At 51.8% G+C, this 22062-nt stretch overlaps 3 protein-coding genes across 3 annotated transcripts; 1 reads left to right on the forward strand and 2 right to left on the reverse strand.

Annotated features, from left to right (window-relative positions):
* Positions 1–242: 242 nt before the first annotated feature.
* MIND_00543700 (ATP dependent DNA ligase) lies at positions 243–2853 on the forward strand (the record flags this gene model as incomplete). Its single annotated transcript, XM_037362219.1, has 2 exons — positions 243–1904; positions 1951–2853. The coding sequence occupies 2 exons, from the start codon at positions 243–245 to the stop codon at positions 2851–2853; spliced, it is 2565 nt and encodes an 854-aa protein (XP_037222511.1).
* A 3256-nt stretch (positions 2854–6109) lies between these two features.
* MIND_00543800 (uncharacterized protein) lies at positions 6110–6952 on the reverse strand (the record flags this gene model as incomplete). Its single annotated transcript, XM_037362220.1, has 2 exons — positions 6110–6491; positions 6549–6952. 2 exons carry the CDS (start codon positions 6950–6952, stop codon positions 6110–6112), a joined length of 786 nt encoding a protein of 261 aa, XP_037222512.1.
* A 10042-nt stretch (positions 6953–16994) lies between these two features.
* MIND_00543900 (uncharacterized protein) lies at positions 16995–17882 on the reverse strand (the record flags this gene model as incomplete). The annotated part of the gene is made up of 2 exons (XM_037362221.1): positions 16995–17624; positions 17670–17882. 2 exons carry the CDS (start codon positions 17880–17882, stop codon positions 16995–16997), a joined length of 843 nt encoding a protein of 280 aa, XP_037222513.1.
* Positions 17883–22062: the final 4180 nt, after the last annotated feature.

Consider the following 22062-nt stretch of genomic DNA (forward strand, 5'->3'; position numbering starts at 1 on the left):
TTCCTGTATGATAGTATCTCACCGCTTTCTTCCAAACTCGGCAACGTTAGCACGATGTTAGCCAGTTCTCATTACCGTGGGAAGGACTCGGACGCGCTAGATCCCCGAGTCACGGTGACCTTGACAATTCACTCTCCACCATGTTCTGACTCAGAAGTTGTCGTCTCTCCGCTCTGGGGAGACAACGGGTATTTCAAGTCGGGAAACCGAGTGGATATTCTACCCTTGTTTCTGTCCTCCATATGGCGTCGATTGAGATCCAGAAAGTCAACGGTTCTCTCATCCTCGCTGGTCCCACTGTTGACAAAATTGCAACCGAAGCTCTCGGCGCAACGTCCCCCGACGCATTCATCATAGAAGTGTTGTCCAGTGATGAACTGAGCAAAATACCGCTGAACCAACTCCACCAGGCCACTACGACAATGAACACCACAAAGATTATGGGTCTCGGTGTTGGAGGAGATGATTCTGGAGTACGCTTCGTTGTCATCATTTGGGCCACCGGCCAGCTTTTCCGCAAGGCACTCGGTTTCCCTCCCAAACATTTCCACATCCTGCTCTCGGGACGCGACGATCCCCGATTGGACAAAGGCCCAGCTTCCTTGCTTCCTGGACAGTTTCCGCAATCACCGTCAAGCGACCTCCTCGACCATCTAGCATTCACAGTACATTCATTTGGGGACTACTCCCGCGCCAAGTCGTATGGCTCAGACCTGGTCAGTGCGGACCCGGAGTCCCATCGTGGATTTCTTAGGCTTGCAGACGCGTCGCTGGCACTTGATGAGTATAAACTCGCAATGTTGTCGTTTGCTTGCGTATTAGAGCGCTCCAACGACACTCGCGTGGAGGAATACTGTCTCAAAAAGTTACTTGAATGTGCGCAACACACCGAGTGGGGCTCTGTCATGCGAGAGGCCGAGCTACCGCAGATTCCGGATCAGCTTTCTGTCCTTCTCCTTGCGCCATGGTCAGCCTCTCTTCGAAGTAGAATAACTGAACTGGAATTTGTCCCGACCCTCCAGCTCGAATCTCGCCTCCCACTATACCTCCCAGCCTCTCGGAAGCCTTTCAAACTACCCCGCTGGTTCCGCTGGCTAGTTCCATACCATCTCGCAATCATGTCAACCCCCAAGAACGAAGAGGACATCGCGATGCTTGCGGGACCGCACCTTGGCATTCGTCATGTCCTCACGCTCACCGAAGAAGAACCGTTGCCAAAGAAATGGTTCCATGGGAAGCCGATCACCAACACTTTCTTGCCAATCCCAAACTTCTATCCGCCATCGCTCGAACAAATGGACTTGATATTGTCTCTATTCGACGACGAATCGAAACTACCCCTGCTCGTTCATTGCGGGGGTGGGAAAGGTCGAGCGGGCACTGTTGCTGCTTGCTACCTCGCTGCATATGGTTTCCGTCGACCGTCAGGAGCCCACCAAACACAACCAGCGATGTCAGCGCCTGATGCAATAGCCAGTCTCCGTCTCCTTCGTCCCGGCAGTCTCGAAACCTCCCGCCAAGAAGCTTTTGTTTCTGCCTGGTGCAGTGCTATATGGAAACGCCAATCTGTCCGTATAGATCTTCCCGTGGAACCACCGTCATCGCCTATTGAAATCGAGGGCGTGCTTGAGCTGTCCAATATTGACTTGCTTGTCCTTGTCGGTCTACCAGGCTCTGGGAAATCATGGTTTTCGCAGGCGTTGATCGCACGTGACCCCAAAGCATGGCGACGTATCTCTCAGGATGAGGCAGGCAGTCGGGCATCTTGTGAGAGTGAGATCGGGCTTAAGGGTGTGGAAGCAAAAACGTTACTGGATCGATGTAATGCCGCTGCAACGGATCGTAAAGGCTGGTTGCAGTTGGCTGCCAACTGGGCAACCGCTCCAGTTTGCGTCTGGTTTGACGTATGTTGTGCAAACTCTTGTGTTTTCCTGCTGATTTGGAGTTCAGTATGACAAGGCATTATGCGAGTCTCGGGCTCAAATGCGTGCTGGGCACCCTACACTTCCTCCGGGAAGTCGCGTCCGCAATGCTGTCACCCAAATGCACGATATCTTCGTTCGCCCAACCTTGCAAGAAGGTTTCAAAGCCGTCATTCATATCAAGTCGTTTTCGGCAGCCGAAGAGCTTGTCGGACGTCTTTCCCCACCTGTTGGGGTCTGCAAATTTCCTCGAACGACTCATCTCATCAATCTTGGCGCGGCCACAGCAGACGACGAGGTGCTTCCCAGCTATGCGCCCTCTTCCAACACAGCACACGTCGTAATCACCGAAAAGGTTGACGGCGCCAACATGGGCTTCTGGTTGGACCCGAGCACAAAGCAGCTCCGCATCCAAAATCGCTCCCATTTCGTAAATCCAATGTCGCATGCCCAGTTCAAGCCGCTGGGAAAGTGGATTGCAGACCACGAAGCAGAACTAGTGCAGCTACTGAATCGGGACCCGCACTTTGCCAGCAGGTATATCTTGTACGGCGAGTGGCTTGCGGCAACACATTCGATCGCGTATGCTCGTCTGCCTGACCGCTTTCTGGCATTTGACTTTTATGACCGGAGTACGGGCCGGTGGGCCGACCGACGGACTCTCGAAGGGTTGCTGAGTCTGACATCGATTCAGATGGTGCCAATAATATATCAAGGTCCACCAGTAAGTGAGACCGAGCTGAAGGCAATGGTTCAGCTACCCTCGCGCTATTATGACGGACGAGTGGAAGGCGTGTATGTCAAGGAGGAGAGTTTAGATGATGCCATAGTTTTGCGGAGAGGCAAGGTTGTGCGGGCTGACTTCATTGCGGGGAATGAGCACTGGACCAAGGGCATCTTACGCTTCAATGAGCTTGCCCTTGAAGGTTAGATCTCGCGAGCCAGTAGGCCCCGCGCTCACTTTCTCCTTGTTATGTAATGGGTCGATGCCATCGATCGGATCAATCGGACACTGTTAGTAACTCCCGCCAAGCCAGCCAAAATGTTGGCATTCACGGACCCTTCAGCACTGGTTGTTCCCAATCGCCCCTTGAACCACCCCAACGACGAGTCCATCGACTGACTATCTTCTCCTCAACCCATATCATGGTTGAACTTGACACGGATGTCTTTGCCGCCATTCTAACATACATCCACGACACTCCAACGCTATACGCACTCTTTGAAGTATTCCCCAAGTCCCACCCACTGCTTCTCGTCACTTTGGATCGCCTGTGGCAGTTGCCAGTCAATCTCGACTCTTTCGATACACAAGCGACAGAAGCGTCGAATGCTGTCCTGGACAACCTACTCACGGCCCCTGTTGGAGAATCAGAGCCGCTCGCTCGCCATCTCCGCCATCTTATTGTCCATCTCGAGCATACTTCTCTGGAGAGCCGCACCCCGTCGGATCCGCCCGCCGATGTTCTGGCGCTGCGAAGCAGGATTGCGGACCTCCTCGGTTTGACGAGTAACTTGCGCTCGTTTGACTATCGTGGTTTCCCGGGATTGCGACTCGACTCGACTATTCTGGGGCCGCTGGGAGGATTGGGACGACTTGAGCGATTTGGCGTCGATTGTGGGCGGTGCAGCAGCTCTCTGGGGGTTCCGGCTGCTTGCCGGAGTCCTTCAGAACCGGGAGGACTGAGCGCACGTTTTGACGCAGAAAATTGGGAGTGAGTCCTACCTGCGCGCTGAAACTTATTACTATTTCTTATGCGTGTTCACATAGTATTGATACTTTCACAACCACAATCGGCCCGCGCCTTTCTGCTTTGGAACTCAGACACATCAATTTCACGATGTTTGCGGTCCTCAAGAGCAAGATAGCCGAGTTCAAAACGTATACGCAGTTGCGCGAGCTTACACTGGACATCACTGAAGGGGTCTGGGATTGGGACGGCGGTGGCTCGCCGGCCATGGGGGCATCTTCAGAGTTCGAATTTCCTTTTCTCGGGTTCCCCGCCGTTCGTCGCTTAGAGCTGGTCGTGTGCGACAAAACGCTGTATGCTTCTCAAGTGGGGCCATTGAACATGGTCGATCGCACTCTGTTGGAAGAATTGTGCCTGGATTTGAGATCGAGGTCCGTTCTCTTATTCACCAATGTTGTTTCTTCACCAATGTCGTTTCCTGCTGAACATTATCTCTGTAGCATCGGTTGGACAGACTTTGAGGAAATCTACCTTTTCGAAGCCTTGTCGCCACTCGAAATGAACGCGTTGCGTCTTTTGGAAATCAAGGACAATATACTCAACAACCAGCGCAATTTTTGGGACTCGGACGAGGAAGATGATGATGATGAGGATGGGGACGACAATGATGAGGCTGGTGATGAGGACGAAACAGCAGAAGACCAAAATAACCAGGAAGAAGACAAGGACAATAGTCTTGAAGAGTACAACAAATGGGACCGAGATGGCAGAGTATATCCCGGTCTCGTAACCATGTTTCTGGCCTCGATGGGCTCTGGGGGACTGCCAAATCTTACACACTTGTGGGTCGATGAACGTGTGTTGATGCCGGCGGAGCTCTCCATCCAAGAAATACTGTCTGCTTATGGGGACAGTCTTCGAGGAGCTTTGTCCCGCCTCACAAGTTTGCGTGTGGGCTTCGGTCGGGTCGATGCTGCGGACGTTCAAGATATCCTTGACCTGTGCGATCCAGCCAAGCTGACACAATTTGGATTTGAGTGGAAGTGGCAAGCATATGGACAAGATGAGGTATGGGTTTCTGCTAAATTACCTGAAATATCTCTCATTTAGCTCCAGACAATCTCGAGCCAACTCCTTGCCACCCTCTCGCATTTCCCATCGCTGACCGATGTCCATATTCTCTTTCCGCGTCCAGGCACTGAAACAAACGAGCGCGCTACAACTGACCCCCGGACACTCAGCGATGTCGCCGCCCTCTTTGTGTGCAACACTGCTATCACAACTGTCGGCATCGGCCACTCTATCATTTGGGACCGCGCCTCTCCTCCCCTCCTTGTTTGCAACGGCAAACATGGCCTCCCAAATGCCTATGTTCCACGGTTTTTCCAAGCAGGCTTCATGCTGAATGGCATGGATGGCCCGGCGCCAGAGCCTAACAACTCTGTACCCAAGCGGCCAAAACTGGGTGAGGAGATTGAGCAACTGCGGAATGTGTTGCAAAATGTCTTTTCATGATGAACTATATGCCGCGTTCCGTAGATGTATTGTCAACTTGTGCAATCAAGTGAACTCACACTGGAGTTTCTGCCAAACTGGGCCCTGAAGCAGAAACCTGTGCTACACTACAGGGTATTTCAAGTTTTCAAACATCTAAATTCATTTATGGCACTGTCTTCTCAATCCACTACCCTACTTTTTGTTTTATTTGCAATTCAAGCAATTAGAGTTCATTGGCAGCTCTAAAAAGGAGTCTGGACCTATACTGACCCAGAGAAAAGAATGTTTTAGTGTAAACTTTACTGCTTCCTTGGCATATATGTCTGCATCTACAACTGGAATATAACAAGGCCTTACTTGGGAAGGGGTCAGCCTCAGCTCATTATTGTTTATGACTGTGAACTTTAAGATTCTGTCCAATATTTTGCTGGATAGAGTACTGATACTGTACTATCAATCAATTCATACAGTACCAAGTTAAATACTCTGAAGGCTGTAATAGATAAAATAAGAAGTGTCAGAAATCAGTGTAATAGACCATGCCGCACACTCCCGATTGAGTGCCAACAGACGAATAGCTTGACCACTACCTGAGGGTACAAAGGGAACAAAGGGGGAATAAAAGCATGTCCTACAGGCACGCAGACGTCATTACTTATAGCGCTTCTCCGGCACTGCCCTAACCTGGGCTCCAGCCAGCCGCAATCACATGCAGGACCGCACATCACCGCGCTCCTGATACATCAGCAAAATCGGGAATGCCAGGTGATGCCAGGTGACTCGTGTAGTGCAGGTGAGATTAACCCGGCATGGTATGGCCTTGCAGATTGGTTACCCAGCAAAGTAAATAGCTCATATGCCGGACAGCTCTTGACCCAGCTGGTGAATGGTTTGCAGGTGTATTACCAGGCTGTTTGTCCACAACCTGCTGTTTATGACATTTGCAGCGCAACAACCTGACTGTTCAGCAGTATTTACTAACTTTGAAATACAATGCATTTATTCGATGGAGCCCGACGCAAAATACTGTAAGTGGTCATCAAACCCATCCTCTCCATCTTCCAGCCTCAAGTCGATGTTTCCAAGCTTATCTTCATTGTCATCATCATCACTGTCGCTGAGCTCAGTCAGCTCGGACAACTCAGACTTATGGCCTTCGTCTTCCTGCAAATCCCCATTCCCATCTACCAGATCTTCCTCTTCCCCTTCTTCAAGTTCCCCCTCCTCACCATTGTCCAGTGGCATGTCAGTTGATTCTGGTTGATCCTGGTCTGGAACCTCCCATACTTCCTCCTCCCATTCATCATCTGGAACACTGACATAATACGAATGGCCAACACCACCTCCCAAATACCGCATAAGCATGTTGCGGTCAACAAAACTGGATACAAGTGTCAGTAGCCTGTAAATCGACCAAGTGGCCAAAGACTCTACTCACAAGTTAACATAATGGTACTTCCAGTCTGAATCTTTGCCTGACTTGCACGCTAAGGATTCAAAATACATAGTTGGTGTCCTCCCATGAGTGTATGTGGGGATGAGATGGGCTTCGCGGATGACTTTGTCTGGGCTGACAAAGCCAAAAGCATTGGGGTCAGTGTTGGGTAGGAACTCGATGCAATGTAAGTGTTTCCACTTGAATCCACCCTTCCAGGCACTGTCAATGCGGAAATGTCGGACCCATAAGACTGGCACTGTTTGAACAGTACTCATCTGGCCATAAAACAGGTGTTGCACATTAAAATGCAGCACTGCGAGGACACGAGCATAGGCGTATGGATGGTCAATTGTTGTGTCTTTGAGGGCAAGAGTCATAATATCAGAATGGGTTCGGGAGTTCATTGAGTCTTGTCCGCACCGCACGTCATAGCTCGTGTAGTTAACGTGCAACACCCTGTGAAAGTACATCCTATCATTGACAATGAAAAGCCGGTTTCGGTCAGCGGTATCGTATTTGGCTCCATTGGTTGAGTATGTGGGATGCAGAACACAACCCAAACGATGTCATTGGAGTTTTACACAGAAGTCCTGTAACTCAGTCAAAGAAGAGACAACACAGCAAATCAATCAATACCTTGACTGCAGCATCTCCCGCGTTGTTGGTGAGCCAGAGCAAGAGGTTATGGTGAGTGTTTCAACCAAGTGAGATGTGGAAGTGAAACTCTGATGGAGTTGGAGGGAGAGATTCAGTTTCACACTTATGTCGCTTGGAAGACTGGTGGGATTCTGTTTCGGCTTGTTTGCGCTTGTGAGAGCGAGGCATTAAACACTCCGCATCTGAGGCTTGGGCTTGTACAGCAATCTTCAACAAGATAGCCTCTCGGTGTTCTAAATTACTGATTTGTTGGGTTGCATCATTCTTGCTTATTCTAGAATAAAAGGCCTTGCCACATTTATGTTCCGCTTCTCCCTAGCCGATGAAATGAGCATAAGAATAAGCAACAGATAACGGAGACCAACAACAACGGTGGAGTAGGAATTGGAAGTACCGATGTCGGGAATGGTTGGAACATAATCCCCAAGAAAGTGTGTTTTGACTGTGTTCAGGTTGAATTTCTTAAGCTTGGTTCCAGTCAATGTCGCAGGCGGGGGCATATCTCCTGTTGAGCTCGCTTCCTGAACTTTGTGCATGTACTGCTTTTGCCGTGCTGCTTCCTCACGTGGGAGCTCCTTGGTCGGGAAATGTTCACATGTTGTCCACGCAAAACGACAAAGCTGGTAACCCAGTTCACATGTGGCTTCTTGGAGGTGTGCCAAGGAAGCTGTGATATGGACCCGGAGCTTCGCCAGCCCATGCCAGTATGCATGCGCAAAAATGAGATCTTGAATCATTGCGTTGTTGACAGCATATTTGTCAGCCAGAAGGTCCTCAAAAACAGGAAGAGCACACTGGTCACAAGTCAGTATCTGTATTTGCTTGAGAACTGACGACATACTTGCAACAAGTCTTTGAAATCGTAAGCAGCAAGCTTTTTTCATGGCGGAGGTATTATTGGTGAACCGTCAAATTGTGTCACGTCCAAAGGTTGGCACTCGTCGGTAGCTTATGAAATTTGAGGTGGTGAAGAACAAGTGAGCAAGTCAGTACTGACTTGCGTAGGGACCCAGGACTCAGGATAAAGTAAGCCCTCGACTGCTTTGCTCTTAATGGCTTTTGCTGCACAATATATAAAGTGGCGAGCACGGGGTAATTATTGAGTCTTGCTTATGTGATTGGACATGAGCAAATCTTTGGCGTCGTTTGGTGTTGTTTACTGTGCCCAGCTCGTGGAATTGCTCTGTCGGAATGGTGCAACGTGGACATGAGCAGTGCCCTAGTCCTCTGATGGCAGCAAGAAGAACTCTGTGTGAACGTCAGACGGTCCTCGAAGTATGTGGTAGGTAATGACATACTTCTCCAGATAGTCTGCAGAATATGTGAAGATGCGGAAATAGAAGCGTCGGGAGATGCCATCAGGGCACATAATAATAACTCCATGTTTACAGGCCTCTATGAATGTGTCGTTCATGAGGAACTGCCAGATTGCATGGAACAGTTCACAACGATAGTGAGCCAGAACTTCTTTTGGAGGCGCACTGCCAGTTTGCAACTTGAACCAGTCAAGAAATTGGTTGTCAGGGGAACCTCCCTTTCGGCCCGGAGACGCGCCCGATTCCGGTCCGATTCCGGTTCCGACTCCGGTCCGGCCCTCCATCTCGCCCGCACAATCACCGATCCGTCAACGCCCTCCCGACGGTCGCCCTGGGACCTCGCCTGCGACGCCGCCCAAGCCTTCTGTGCCCGACAGCGGCAGCTACGGACAAGCAGTATATAGTCAGCTCCCTAGCAGGGACCCTTAGAGTTTCTTCTCTTCGGATCCTCCCCTGCTAGGTCAGCTTCATTTGTATTCGCTACCAATGTTCACTCTTCGGATCCTCCCCTGCTAGGACCTTGATCTCAGGCCTCCGGGGTTGCCCTTACAGCAGAAGAAACTCTCTACGGGATTAACCGGACAAGATTGCCAGGTTCGGCGCTGACTCAGGCTCGGAGTACGAGTCCGTTCCGCCCTCGTCACCACCCCTGCCACTTGTCCCCTCCTCCTCTACTCCTGTGGTCCCTGCACCCGTCATGCCGTCCGGAGTCACTCCTACCGCAGACGCCCGGCTGGACTCACTCGAGGCGAAAATTGACAGCCTAACTGAGGCCCCTTGCCTTACTCACCAACCAGGCTTCCGCTGCCGCTGCCGCCGCTAATAATGCTGGCGGACCCCAAACACCATCGCCGGAGACGTCGATTCCGACTCCGACTCCGGTCCAGGGCGACTCGAAGCCCTTTTTGGCGATATCAACCTCGCCTCAAAATTGGTCTTGCGACCAAACCCCCCGTTCACCTTCAACGGCGACCGGAAGCGGGCCGCCGCGTTCCTCTACGCCGTCCGCACCTACGCCCGCCTTGCCCCCGAGGCCTTCGTGGTCAACGGAGAGGCGAGCGAGAAAAAGGCCGTCCGCTATGCCATGTCGTTTATGGCAGAAGGACCCGCTCAGCAATGGGCGGAGCGCCACGGAAGCAAAGCCCCCGTTTCTGTTTCCGTCCTGGGGCTCGTTCGTTCCGAGTTTCGACTCCGGTTCGTCGAGGAGAACGAGCAAGATCACGCTCTCTCCAAGCTGGAGACTTCCGCCTATCACATGGGCACGAAGGATGTCTACCAGTACACTGACGACTTCGAGGACCTGATGGACCTCGCCGGATTCAAAGACGCGTTGGTCAAGGTGACCAAGTTCCGCCATGGACTTGATCCCTTGATCAATAACGGAATCACGTCCTCGAACGACCCCCGGACCTCCGGGACTACCTTAGCTGGTGCACCCGGGCCTTCCGTCAATACGAGGCCCTGGTCCGGGCCAAGCTGATCAAGTCAGCCGCCCCCAAGACGCCTGGCGGTTTGATTCGGACTCCGTTTCCGGTCAACCGCATCCCGGCTCCGGCCCCTTCCGCCCGGTGGCTCCGGTCGTGCCACCCGCGGCCCGCGCCCCGCTCCGGCGCCTCCAGCTCCTGTCCCTATGGAGTTGGATCGCACCAGGGCTCGGGGTGCCCCTCGTCGCGCCTGCTTCAGGTGCGGCGACCCAAACCATCTCGCCAGGGATTGCCCCTCCCCGCGGACGTCCGCTCAATGGACATCCTCGACGAGGTGATCCAACAACTTCGGTGACGAGATGTTAGCGGAGTTGATTGCCCGCTACACGGACACAGCTGCCCTGCCGGAGACGACAGCGGAGTCGATGGCCGGAGAGGATTTTGTCCCCGCGACGAGTGACTGGTGTGCCCTCGTTCGCGTCTATAAATCGTTTTGCCTCTTTGTATGATGAATGCAGTTCCTTGCCCTACAATGAGCCCGAAACGAAAGACACACCCTCTCCTGCCCCCGCCTCGACTCCGTCTCCGACTCCGTCTCCGACTCCACCCGCGACTCCGGTCATCGTCCTTCGCCGCCTCACTGCCTGGGAAAAGAAACTGCCCAGGCAGTACACTGTTGCCGCTGCCCCTGGGGCGAACTCCCTCCACCTCCCGTTGGAGCTCGAGTCCACCACCAGCGCGCTGAAGCTCTCACTCTCTGGGCTTGTCGACTGTGGTGCCACCTCCGACTTCATTGACACGAACTATGTCGCTCGGAATGGCATTCCGGTCCGCACCCTCGATCAGCCGATTCCGGTTTTCAATGTCGATGGCACCCCCAATGACGCTGGCTCCATCAAACAGATCGCGGACTTGGTCCTGCGCTACAAGGGCCATGCCGAACGAGTTCAACTGGCCGTCACCCATCTTGGCAAGCAAGACCTCATCCTGGGGTATTCCTGGTTGCGGAAGCATAACCCAGAGATCAATTGGGAAACCAAGGAGGTCAAGATGACACGGTGCCCCCGCAATTGCTCGACCTGCCGTGAGGAAGAGCGCGTTGAACGGACCGAGCTGCGGCGACTCCGGTCGCTTCAGAAGCGCCTCCGCTCTGGCCCGTTCCCCTCGGTTTGCACTATGGACCTCTCTGGCCCTGAGGACGGAGACGACTCCGATTCCGGTCTCGATTCCGACCTGCCTGATCTGACGCCGGACTCGGACTCGGATGACGAAGATGACCAGCTCGAAGATGGCGACCGCATCTTCTACACCTCGTTCCGTCCCTCAGAGGAGATACGTGCAGGTAGCACCGTCTCACAGCGTCTGGCCAGGCCTTCGCCAGGAACTCCGCCCCACTGCCCTCCGAGATCCCGGACTGGGCTAAGGAGTTCCAGGACGTCTTCAACAAGGAGTCCTTCGATACGCTACCGGAACGGAGAGCCTGGGACCACGCCATTGAACTTGTCCCCGACGCTAAGCCCACCAACTGCAAGGTGTACCCCATCTCGCCCCTCGAGCAACGCGAGCTCGACGCGTTCATCGAGGAAGGGCTTTCGACGGGCCCGCCCCTCCAAGTCTCCGATGGCGTCTCCGGTCTTCTTCGTCAAGAAGAAGGATGGCGGACTCCGCTTCGTCCAGGACTACAGTGCTCTTAACGTGATGACTGTCAAAAACCGGTACCCCCTTCCGCTGATCAACGACCTCATCAACCGGCTCAAAGGCGCTCGTTACTTCACCAAACTCGACGTCCGTTGGGGCTTCAACAACGTTCGGATCAAGGAAGGTGACGAGTGGAAGGCGGCTTTCCGGACTAACCGAGGCCTGTTCGAGCCCTTGGTGATGTATTTCGGCCTGACAAACTCTCCCGCAACGTTCCAAACGATGATGAATGACATTTTCCAGGACCTCATCCTCTCCGGAGACGTCATGATCTACCTTGACGACATCCTGATCGCCCATTCCGACCTCCGGAAACACCGGCAGATCGTTCAGGAGGTCTTGCGGCGACTCCGAGAGCACAAGTTGTACCTCCGAGCGGAGAAGTGCGACTTTGAAAAATCGTCAATCGAGTACCTCGGAGTCATCATCTCCCACAACCACGTCGAAATGGACCCCGTCAAGGTCGCAGGCGTCTCCGCCTGGCCGACTCTCGGAGAACAAGAAGGACATTCAGCAGTTCCTTGGGTTCGCTAATTTCTACCGCAGGTTCATTCGGGACTTCTCGACCCTTGCGCCCCTCTTTTCGTGCTCACCAAGAAGGACCAGCAATGGACTTGGGGCGACGCGGAGGCCTCCGCGTTCCAAGCGATCAAGGACGCGGTCACCTCGGAACCAGTCCTGGCGATTCCGGACGACGCACGGCCTTTCCGACTCGAGGCGGACAGCTCTGATTATGCGACGGGGCGGTTCTTTCACAATCCGCCCCGGACGGGAAGTGGCACCCTGTAGCATTCTATTCCAAAAGCTTAAATGATGTCCAGCGCAACTACGAAATCCACGACAAGGAGATGCTCACGATCATCCGCGCACTCGAGGAGTATAGACACTTCCTCGAGGGCGCCGCACACCCTGTCGAGATTTGGACTGACCATAAGAATTTGGAGTACTTCAGGAAGACACAGCACCTCAACCGGAGACAGGCCCGGTGGTCCCTGTACCTCTCCCGGTTCGATTTCACGCTGCACCACAAGCCTGGCCGCGACATGGGTCGACCTGACGCCCTCTCCCGGAGACCCGACCACGGAGTCGATTCCGACAACTCCGATGTCGTCCTTCTGCGGCCTGAACTCTTCCACGTCCGCGCACTCGAGGGCGTTTCCATTTCTGGTCCCGGCTCTGAACTCCTCCGCGACATCCGTGATGCCCTCTCCGGTGAGCCTGACCTGGAGGAGCCCGTCGCACTAGCGGCCCGGCAACTTCTTAAGGTTCAAGGTCAAGCTCGAGGCCCCCGCTCCTCACGTTCTGACGAGTGGGCCGTCTCCGGCGGTCTTCTCCATTTCCGAGGAAAGATTGTCGTACCAAAGGACAAGGACCTCCGGAGACGCTGATGAGGGTGGATGACGGGTGGGGAGACCGGAGATGAGACCGACACTACACAACTAAAACTCAACAACAAAACAACAAATAGTCGTTCTGTCTGAGCGATAACCGTATAACACCGTTCCAAACGTCCAACAACCACCAATAACCGTCTCCTAATACGAGTGCAGAACCCTGGGAACAGAGCCTGTACACGGGTGTGCAAGGTTGTAGGGTAGATCGAATGAAATCTTGTTAAAGATTTGTTTTGTGGTTGTCCTTAAGCGTACTATCGACGAAATCCAGCAATAGGAAAGCGCCAATACGATGCCCAGAACCGTTTATACTCGTTTGGATCAGGAACTAACTGCCTTAAACCCAAGGAGTCGTCTCAAGTCAGGAACTAACTGCCTTAAACTCTCGACCGCCAACCGAAACCAAGTGTACGCCAACCGAAACTCTCTTATACAGCAACCGGAACCCTCAACTCTTTGATCACAACGCCTTTTTACTTGAATGAAAGAGCTAGCAGGATGATATTGACAAGCTAGATCCCCAGATGCACCTAGTAACGCGGGGCAATCCGTGAATCGCTCAAATACAGGACAGAGATATAAATACTAAAACAGAAAATGATAAGATCAGGTAAATCGCCACAACAGAATGATGGTCCATGTGCATAATTTGTAAGGTATCGTTTCGCCATAAGGCCCAGAGTCGAAAATCCAGGTCTAGATGACCGGTAGGCGTGTTTGGTGTCAATGACCTTTGTAAATCCTCCTTTATTGCGACCGTCTATGCATTTTTTTTGAACGGTCCGCTAACCGTTGTTGTTATCGTCGTGTTGCTCCACTTCCTAGCTTTCCATCGATATCCATGACTTGAGGTTAACCGCCAGACACCGTTAGGCAAATCTCTTAACGAGATAGTCGCAATCTATTGTCGAGTTGTTCGGTTGGACGGTTGCGGGTTAAGGTCGCCGCGATTTGCAGCCAAGCCCTCGTTTCCACTGAGTCATGCTTCCCGTTTAACCGCACCTCCACATGTCCTTGTCCTTGCGTAAGCTCCAAACCGCATTCCAATGCTGTCAGGGACTGATCCGTTCAAGCCTGGTTGAACCTTCGCCGGAGCGTTCTGAGTTCGAGTCCCAGCGTGCCAGACCGAATATGCCTTTTAGTTTACACTCCCTTTTGGTATATATATAAAGGATTGGATGGATCCTCTATGTTGGTTGGGCTCTGCTGTTGTTTTGGTTGTTGTAAGAGTCGTTCTGAACGGCCAGTTGCTATCAACAACGGTCGAGTCGAAACGCCTCCTCGCAGATATCTCCCTAACTGGCCATTTGGGACTCATGCCAGTTCCTAGACGTGCGCTGTACCCATGAAACGAACGAAAACGGTGGTTTTCTATGTGTGTTCCAAAATGCGGCTTATCAACGCATCATCGAGCTCTGCCATGACACCCGAGTCGCTGGACACGCAGGTCATTTCAAGACCCTGGAGTTGGTCTCCCGGAACTACTGGTGGCCTCAGATGTCTCGCCATATCGGCCGGTATGTTGCGACCTGTGACTTGTGCTGTCGCACCAAGGCACTCCGGAGACTGCCCCACGGAGAGCTACACCCCATGGAAACGCCCCCAGAACGCTGGCATACCGTCTCCGTCGACTTCATCGTAGAGCTTCCCGAAGCCCATGGGTACGACGACGCGATCATGGTCGTCGTTGACACCCTCGGAAAGCGCGCCCACTTCTCGGAGTGTCATACGACGGTCGATGCAGTAGGGGCAGCCCGCCTCTACTACCGGAACGTCTGGCGGCACCATGGGACTCCGGAGAAGTACGTCTCCGACCGCGGCTCGCAGTTCATCGCGGACTTCACCCGAGAACTTTGGCGCCTAATCGGCATCAAGCCCGCCACGTCCCACCGCGTACCACCCGCAGACAGACGGTCAGACAGAGCGCGTCAACCAGGAGTTAGAGCAGTACTTGCGGATCTTCACCAACTATCAGCAGGACGACTGGGATGAGCTGATTCCGGCCGCGGAGTTCGCCCTACAACAACCATGTTCACTCCTCTACGCAGCAGGTCCCCTTCATGACGGACACGGGACGGCTCCCGCGCATGGGCTTCGAACCTGGAGTCCGTTCTGCCATGGAGTCGGTGAACGAGTTCCGCGACTGGATCGCCACTGGTGTTGCTGAAGCCAAGGCTGCGCTCACTAAGGCCAAAGAGGAGTACAAGCGCTACTACGACCGGAGACGCACTCCGTCTCCGGAGTTTAAGGTTGGCGACCGTGTTTGGCTGGATGCCTCTGACATCAGGACGACTCGCCCCTTGGAAAAGTTCTCCCATCGCCGCCTCGGACCGTTCAAGATAGTCGCGGAGATCAGCAAAGGTGCCTACAAGCTCGACCTCCCTCCGCGCTACTCGAAGCTCCACCCGGTCTTCCCCGTCATCAAGCTTGAGCTCGCCCAGGACGACCCCTTCGACGGACGCCCCGGCTACGACCAGCCCCCTCCGGACCTCGAGGACGGAGTCCCGGAGTGGGAAGTAGAGGCTACCACTACGGCTCATTCTATGCAAAAGATGCTGGCAATTGCTTACCAGGCTAATGCAAAAGATGTCAGACCCCTTGTATTTGCTGATTTTCTCAATGGAACTGATGCATATGACTAATGTTTTGACATATTATGTCAGATAAATCACCTTTTCTTCAGGCCGATGACTCGGTATGTAATATTGAAGACTTGATAGGACAGAAACAAGGAAATAAATAATGGCTTAAGTAAGATTGATCTAACAGAATTCAGCTATCAAAAGCAGTGATGGCAATCAAAAATCGTTCCACATTAGTCAAAATACCTTATTGCCATCAATCCCATCAATGATATCATCTCCCAGGTGCTAAAAACACAGTAATACTTCTGTGAATAATATATCCTAGGCCCTTGCCATCATCTTTTGCATTAGCCTGGTAGGCAGTGGCCATCATCTTTCGCATAGATGGAGCTATATGAGCTGATTCCGTTCCGGTCTATGCGTCGAGACGCCGCATTCAAAGGGGGGGGTGATGTCAGGGGAACCTCCCTTTCGGCCCGGAGACGCGCCCGATTCCGGTCCGATTCCGGTTCCGACTCCGGTCCGGCCCTCCATCTCGCCCGCACAATCACCGATCCGTCAACGCCCTCCCGACGGTCGCCCTGGGACCTCGCCTGCGACGCCGCCCAAGCCTTCTGTGCCCGACAGCGGCAGCTACGGACAAGCAGTATATAGTCAGCTCCCTAGCAGGCGGACCCTTAGAGTTTCTTCTCTTCGGATCCTCCCCTGCTAGGTCAGCTTCATTTGTATTCGCTTACCAATGTTCACTCTTCGGATCCTCCCCTGCTAGGACCTTGATCTCAGGCCTCCGGGGTTGCCCTTACATTGGTTGGGAAGCTGAAATCTTGTAAGACAAATTGCTATAAAAGCCAAGAGGACCGCAAACCTTTGGCATGTACGCAACATGATGACAAGCACGCGCTCGAGGTTTGCCGCAAAGCCATTTGGACTGGTTTCCGAAAAAAAGATATAGCGGCCATAACAAAGCGGTGCCAAAGTTAGCGGGATGGGTGAAGTCTGACCAGAACATAAGAGCGACAATGCATCGCTCTAATGTGCAATCAGGCTTGGGTTGTTGTTGTTGAAGCTTGGTGTATTGCTTGATATAAGCGTCTGAGGAAAATATTTCGTCATAGACTCGTTGTGCAGGCCCGCTGTCGTTTGGCTGCCAGAATTGGCGGAATGAGGTGAATTAGAAGGATGTAAAATTGTTATCAGTCAACACAGCCTTGATTGCTTCCGTTAGATCGCGGAAATGCAGACCAGGGACTGAGTAACGGAGAAGAGACTCATTCTCCATGCGTTGGCGATTGTCGGGGACGTTTATAGCGATGTCAACCTTCTGCCAGCCATCCTTTGTGTCCCCCGATTCACCGCGTAAGTATTTGTCGAATCAATAGGTTTCTGCTTTCAAGTCAAAAGCGATCAAGTCTGCTAACTTGAATAACAGCGACTTGAGATACTCCAATAATTTCATTCCCTTGCTAATGCTCTTCTTTGCAGAGCCGGTCCATATCCAGTTCATGAAGCCCCATGTTATGAAGTTTTCGAACAGTCCATACAATATGTCGTTTATGGCAGTGACAGCTTGCAGGGCTTCCAGCGGAGCAGCCAGCGGGGACAATTGGGTTTCCCCAGTCATGATTTGATTTGGTGGCTTGGGGGAAGGAATATCAGATATGTCGCCGAGTGCAAGGTTGGTATCGGGATTGTGGCTGGGGAGGGAAGGATATTCGCGAAATGGACCAAAATTGTTGGGGGATGTGTGAATAGGCCATTGGATAATATTTTCGGCAATTATGCTCGCTTGTGGTGCCTGAGGCAGCTCGTCCATGGGCTTGTCCGGCAGTGGCACTGGTGCTTCTGGAAGTTGTTGCAAGATTTTCCATGTGGGTTGTTTGGCTTGAGCTCCACGGCTAGCAGGCTGCTCAGGGAGGGGAGAAGGCTCCTGTGGTGGTATCTCTGGCGGGGGATTGACAAAAAGTGGTTCATGTGGTACTGGTTCAGGAGTTTGCAAGCGAATCTACCAGCCAGTTAAAGAAGAAAAACTGTCTAGCATTCAACGCACATTAGGAACTTCAGCTATAGTAGTTGCCCGTTCTGCTACAGATATCCGAGCTGCAGCTTTGCGGGCTCTATATGCAGCCAGGGCAACATCCATTCCATCATCCTTCTCATTAGAATCTTTGCAGGTGTTTCGATGAATTGTGAGGGATTTGGAATTATTGTAGACATGGGTACATGGACCCTGTCGCTGGCAGTAAAATAGTGTGGTGGCCATATGGTGCAAAATGTAAAGGAGTGTGGTTGTCGAGGAAGAGACAGAAGAGAACAGATCACACCGTGACGAATTATGATCATAAGATCACCACTACTTCAAGTTTGTCATTTCATCTGCTACCAATAGTACGAGTGACTTTGTGGGGGGTACAGAGAACAGGTATTAAGCTTCATATGAATGCTCCCGAACCATCTCAGCATCACACCAGGGGCAAAGCTTGCGGCAGTTAGGAAATGGCAGTCTAATGACAGTTGAACTGGAAATTTTTTTGCTTTGTTCAAAGCAAAGAAACCTTCATTTCTTTCCAACTGCCATTTGCCCTGCCATTTCCAAACTGCTGCAAGGTTTGCCCCCAGTATCATCCTCAATCTTGATGTCGTCTGAGTCGTTGCTTTCCCATTGTATCTGAGTCAGCGGCCATCGCCTCGTCTGCGGAGGAATCATCACTGCTTTCGGAATCGTCCGAAGTAAACTCCTCGTTGTCTTCTGGCATCCATCTTAAGAGCAAGCGCTCATCTGCACTTGGCAACTTGGCTGCACAGTGATTATACTGTCGAATCATTAGCAAAACACATCGGAAGATGGAAATAGGATACCTTGAGTGCCCAAACGACAAGATCGCACGACTTAGTTGATTAATCAAGATACGACTGGCTGTTAAGTAAGAGAACACTCACAATGACTGTATTCACAACAAGATTAGCCATAAGGAAACAGCGACCAATGGCAAACTCCATCGGAACGATACGGAGTCGAGAACGACCATTGTCGAGATGTAATTTGATCCACCAAGGCTCCGCACCATAGCGACTATTCCAGCCATGCAGAATAGCACGTGGACTAATACCCCCACTGAATGCTGCACGGGGTTGGCCACCCTATGCGAATTGGATGACAAGATAGTATTTATCATGGAGCTATGACCAGTAGTTAGTGAAATCCCCCAAGTAAAAGACCATGACGAACGGGGTTATATTCACATGTAAGCTCTTGAACAGTGCGCGTGGTTTTGAGAGACTGTGAATAGCTCTAAGGCATATTATAGAGTATAAGTCGTAGACTGCAGGGAGGAAGAAAGCCAGCTGGATATGGAAGCAAACTGGTTGATAACACTGTCAATACACCATCCAAGCTGCCAACCAATGTCTCTGAGCTGTCACTGGCTGGGATTGAAGCCTGAGGATCAAGCTATGGAATGATTCAGATTTGTTGTTCAAGATATTATGAGCTGCTTACAGTCGTTGCGCTGTCATCCATATGTTGCAAGAAAGGGCTAGCATCCAATCCAGACATTGCGGAACCTGTCGACATGGGAGTAGGACTGCTTTGTGGACTATACTTGTGCTTGTCAGAGTCAGAAGCCTGAAATGCGAGCCTTCGATTAGTTAAGTGCGGGAGAAAGTTGCATAACTCTTACCGACTCGATGTCAGAATCATCGCAAAACAATTGACGTCTTAGTCGTGCAACCATTGTAGTCATCAAGCTTGATGCGTAAAGTTTTATAACCAGGAGTCTGGTTTGAGAAGTCGATTTGGACAGGTGAATCAGTGTATGGAGGGAACAAGAAGGAAATAGCAGGAGCTAGTGTTTCGGTTAGGTTAGGACAAGAGATACAAGCGAGCTGAGGGGCTTATCAGGGAATAACAAGGATTTTCGTTTTGAACAGCTAAGTTCCAGCAAGACAATATGGCTTGTTCCGTGTTTTGTTTTGGTCGAAAACAAGACCGCGCGTTGCAGGCATGTGATGTCTGTTAACGCGTTTAGTAGTCAACCTCCTGAGGGACTATAAAACAAAAGAACTTATCGGGTCAGTACTTGCCTTCCCTTTCTTCTGCCCAACCATGGCTAATCCGCTTCAAGACTCCACCAACGTGCCTGTTCCAGCTGCTGTTGCTGTTGCCCAATGCCTCCAAGCGGAGTAAAGCTTTTCGCACGAGTGTTGCCATCCGCGGATGACAGTGCAGGTACCCGCACTTAAACATCCGCAGGTATTGTATCCGCGGATGGGACACTCTTATTCCCACAGATCCTTAGAATACAGGTGTGGAATATTACCGCCACGGGTACCCGCAGATCCGGTTTAGATCACCGATCAGTGGCACTGTCTGTCAAAATGCCACCTCAGCGCTGACCATGACCTGGAACCACAATGCGTGGCCTCCTGGGCTTTGTCTGCGTCCAAGCATACTTGTGGGCTCGGTATAAAAGCAAGTCAGGCAGCCTTTCCAACCCCAAACACCTTCCGCCTTCCACTATAGGCAAACGATCCCACGGCACGGACTCCACTACCGAACTCGAGCCAGCCGGCAAAACGTCAGAAAGCGAACACCCCTGAGGAACGCGACGCAGAACTTCTTCTCAGACTCAAGAAGCTCAACAAAACACTTGATGTTGAGGACAACGAGGCCGTGTTGGGTGCGTCCACTACACTCTTGCTGTTTTCTTATTCACTCATACATGGGATTTTTTTAGCCCTCCAAGTCCGTGAATGGGAGAAAAAGGGCACGGAAACCTACTCACATTACAAGATGCCCCCTACCTTGCGCATGGGAGAAGACGGAATCATCCGCTATGTCTTCATCTGCAAACGGTGTGTGGTCCTTGTTGCGATGCAGCCCGATTCTGATGTCTCTGTCAGCTTCCCGTCAAAAAGTATAAAACGGGCCCGCTACGATACGTCGACAAGCAACCTTGGCAACCATATCAAGACCTGTGAGCCTGGCGCTGTCACGATTAAGAAATACACGGCTTCTGGCGACTACAATCACGGTCGCTTTCGACTCAATCTTGCACTCTGGGTTGCCGTCCACAACCGACCTCATCTCATAGTCAAGGATGCCGAGCTCGTGGCAGCGTTCCGCACTCTTCAGCCGAACGTGCACGTCCCTTGCAACGACACCGTGGCTCGTGATATCAAGATAGTCTTCGAATTGACGAAACCAGCGGTCAAAAGCCTGTTTTCTGTATTCATTCCTGTTTATGGCCTCAATTGGAGACTAACTACATATGCAGAAACACAAGGGCACGCTCCACGCCATGCTCGATGGCTGGACATCACCGAATGTCTTATCAATAGTCGGGCTCGTCATTCAGTTCGTTGTTGACAACGATATTCGGACCTTTCTACTGGACATGATTCCATGCGTCGTTGTCATCCTCTTCAATACCATTTTACTGACATGTCTTGATAGTCTTAGTCTGTCCCATACGGGGAGTAATCTCGCTCGGGCTATCTCAGACACATTCAAAGACTATGGAATCGAGAAAAAGGTCAAATTTATCGCACGACTGTTCCCAACTGACACCATTTCTTGTAGATTCTTGGGATTGTCGGCGATAATGCAAGCAATAACGACACCATGATGGAGTCGTTAGTGGAGCTAATGCCGGAAGGCTCGCGGCTTAATTTAACAACGCGCATCCGCTGCTTTGCGCACATTCTCAACTTGGTTGTGAAGGTCAAGAACTCGGATGGCCATGCTGCGAACAATTACTCATATTTCACAGGCCATTCTTTCCATCTTTGCCCCGCCTAAGGGTGCCCGAGCGATACCCACGGAAGAGGAGGACGAGTTTGATGCCGAGGACGATCTTGAGGCCATTCAGGTGCGGGAAGATGTGGATGAGGCTGTCGAGGCCAGCGATGCGGCCGCGATCGAGGAACTGGACCTCCAGGAGCTTGCAGAAGCTCGCGAACTCGATTTATTGCTGAGTGACGAAGAGAAGAAGCTAGCCAGGGATGCATATCGGAAGGTGCATGAGCTCTAGGCTAGTCGGTGTCCTCCTCATGCTTCCCAGCTCAATCGGCTCGGCAGTCGCATCTTCAACTCGGAACGTCTGCGAAAGCAGCTTACCGAGATCGCAATATTGCTCAAGCTTAACAACGCCAAAAAAAAGCGCATGATTCGTGCAATTCTGACCCGCTGGAACACTATCTACGATGTGATAACGCGTGGTCTTGAGCTCCAACCTGCTCTCGACCGTTTATGCATGAATTCGACGGGCCGATCAAGCATCAAAAGTCTTCTTCTACAGCTGGTATAGCTACTTCTACACGAAAGATGTGGACAATTGTCCATGGGTGTAATGTGAAAGATGTGGATAACTGCTCCTAGGTCACGGTTGTCATGTTTTTTAAAAGGACTAATTAATTATTTGAGGGGCTTGTAGGGCCCTGTT

Source organism: Mycena indigotica (genome assembly GCF_014461135.1).
Source record: "Mycena indigotica strain 171206Taipei chromosome Unknown Mind.scaff0004, whole genome shotgun sequence".
NCBI lineage: Eukaryota > Fungi > Basidiomycota > Agaricomycetes > Agaricales > Mycenaceae > Mycena > Mycena indigotica.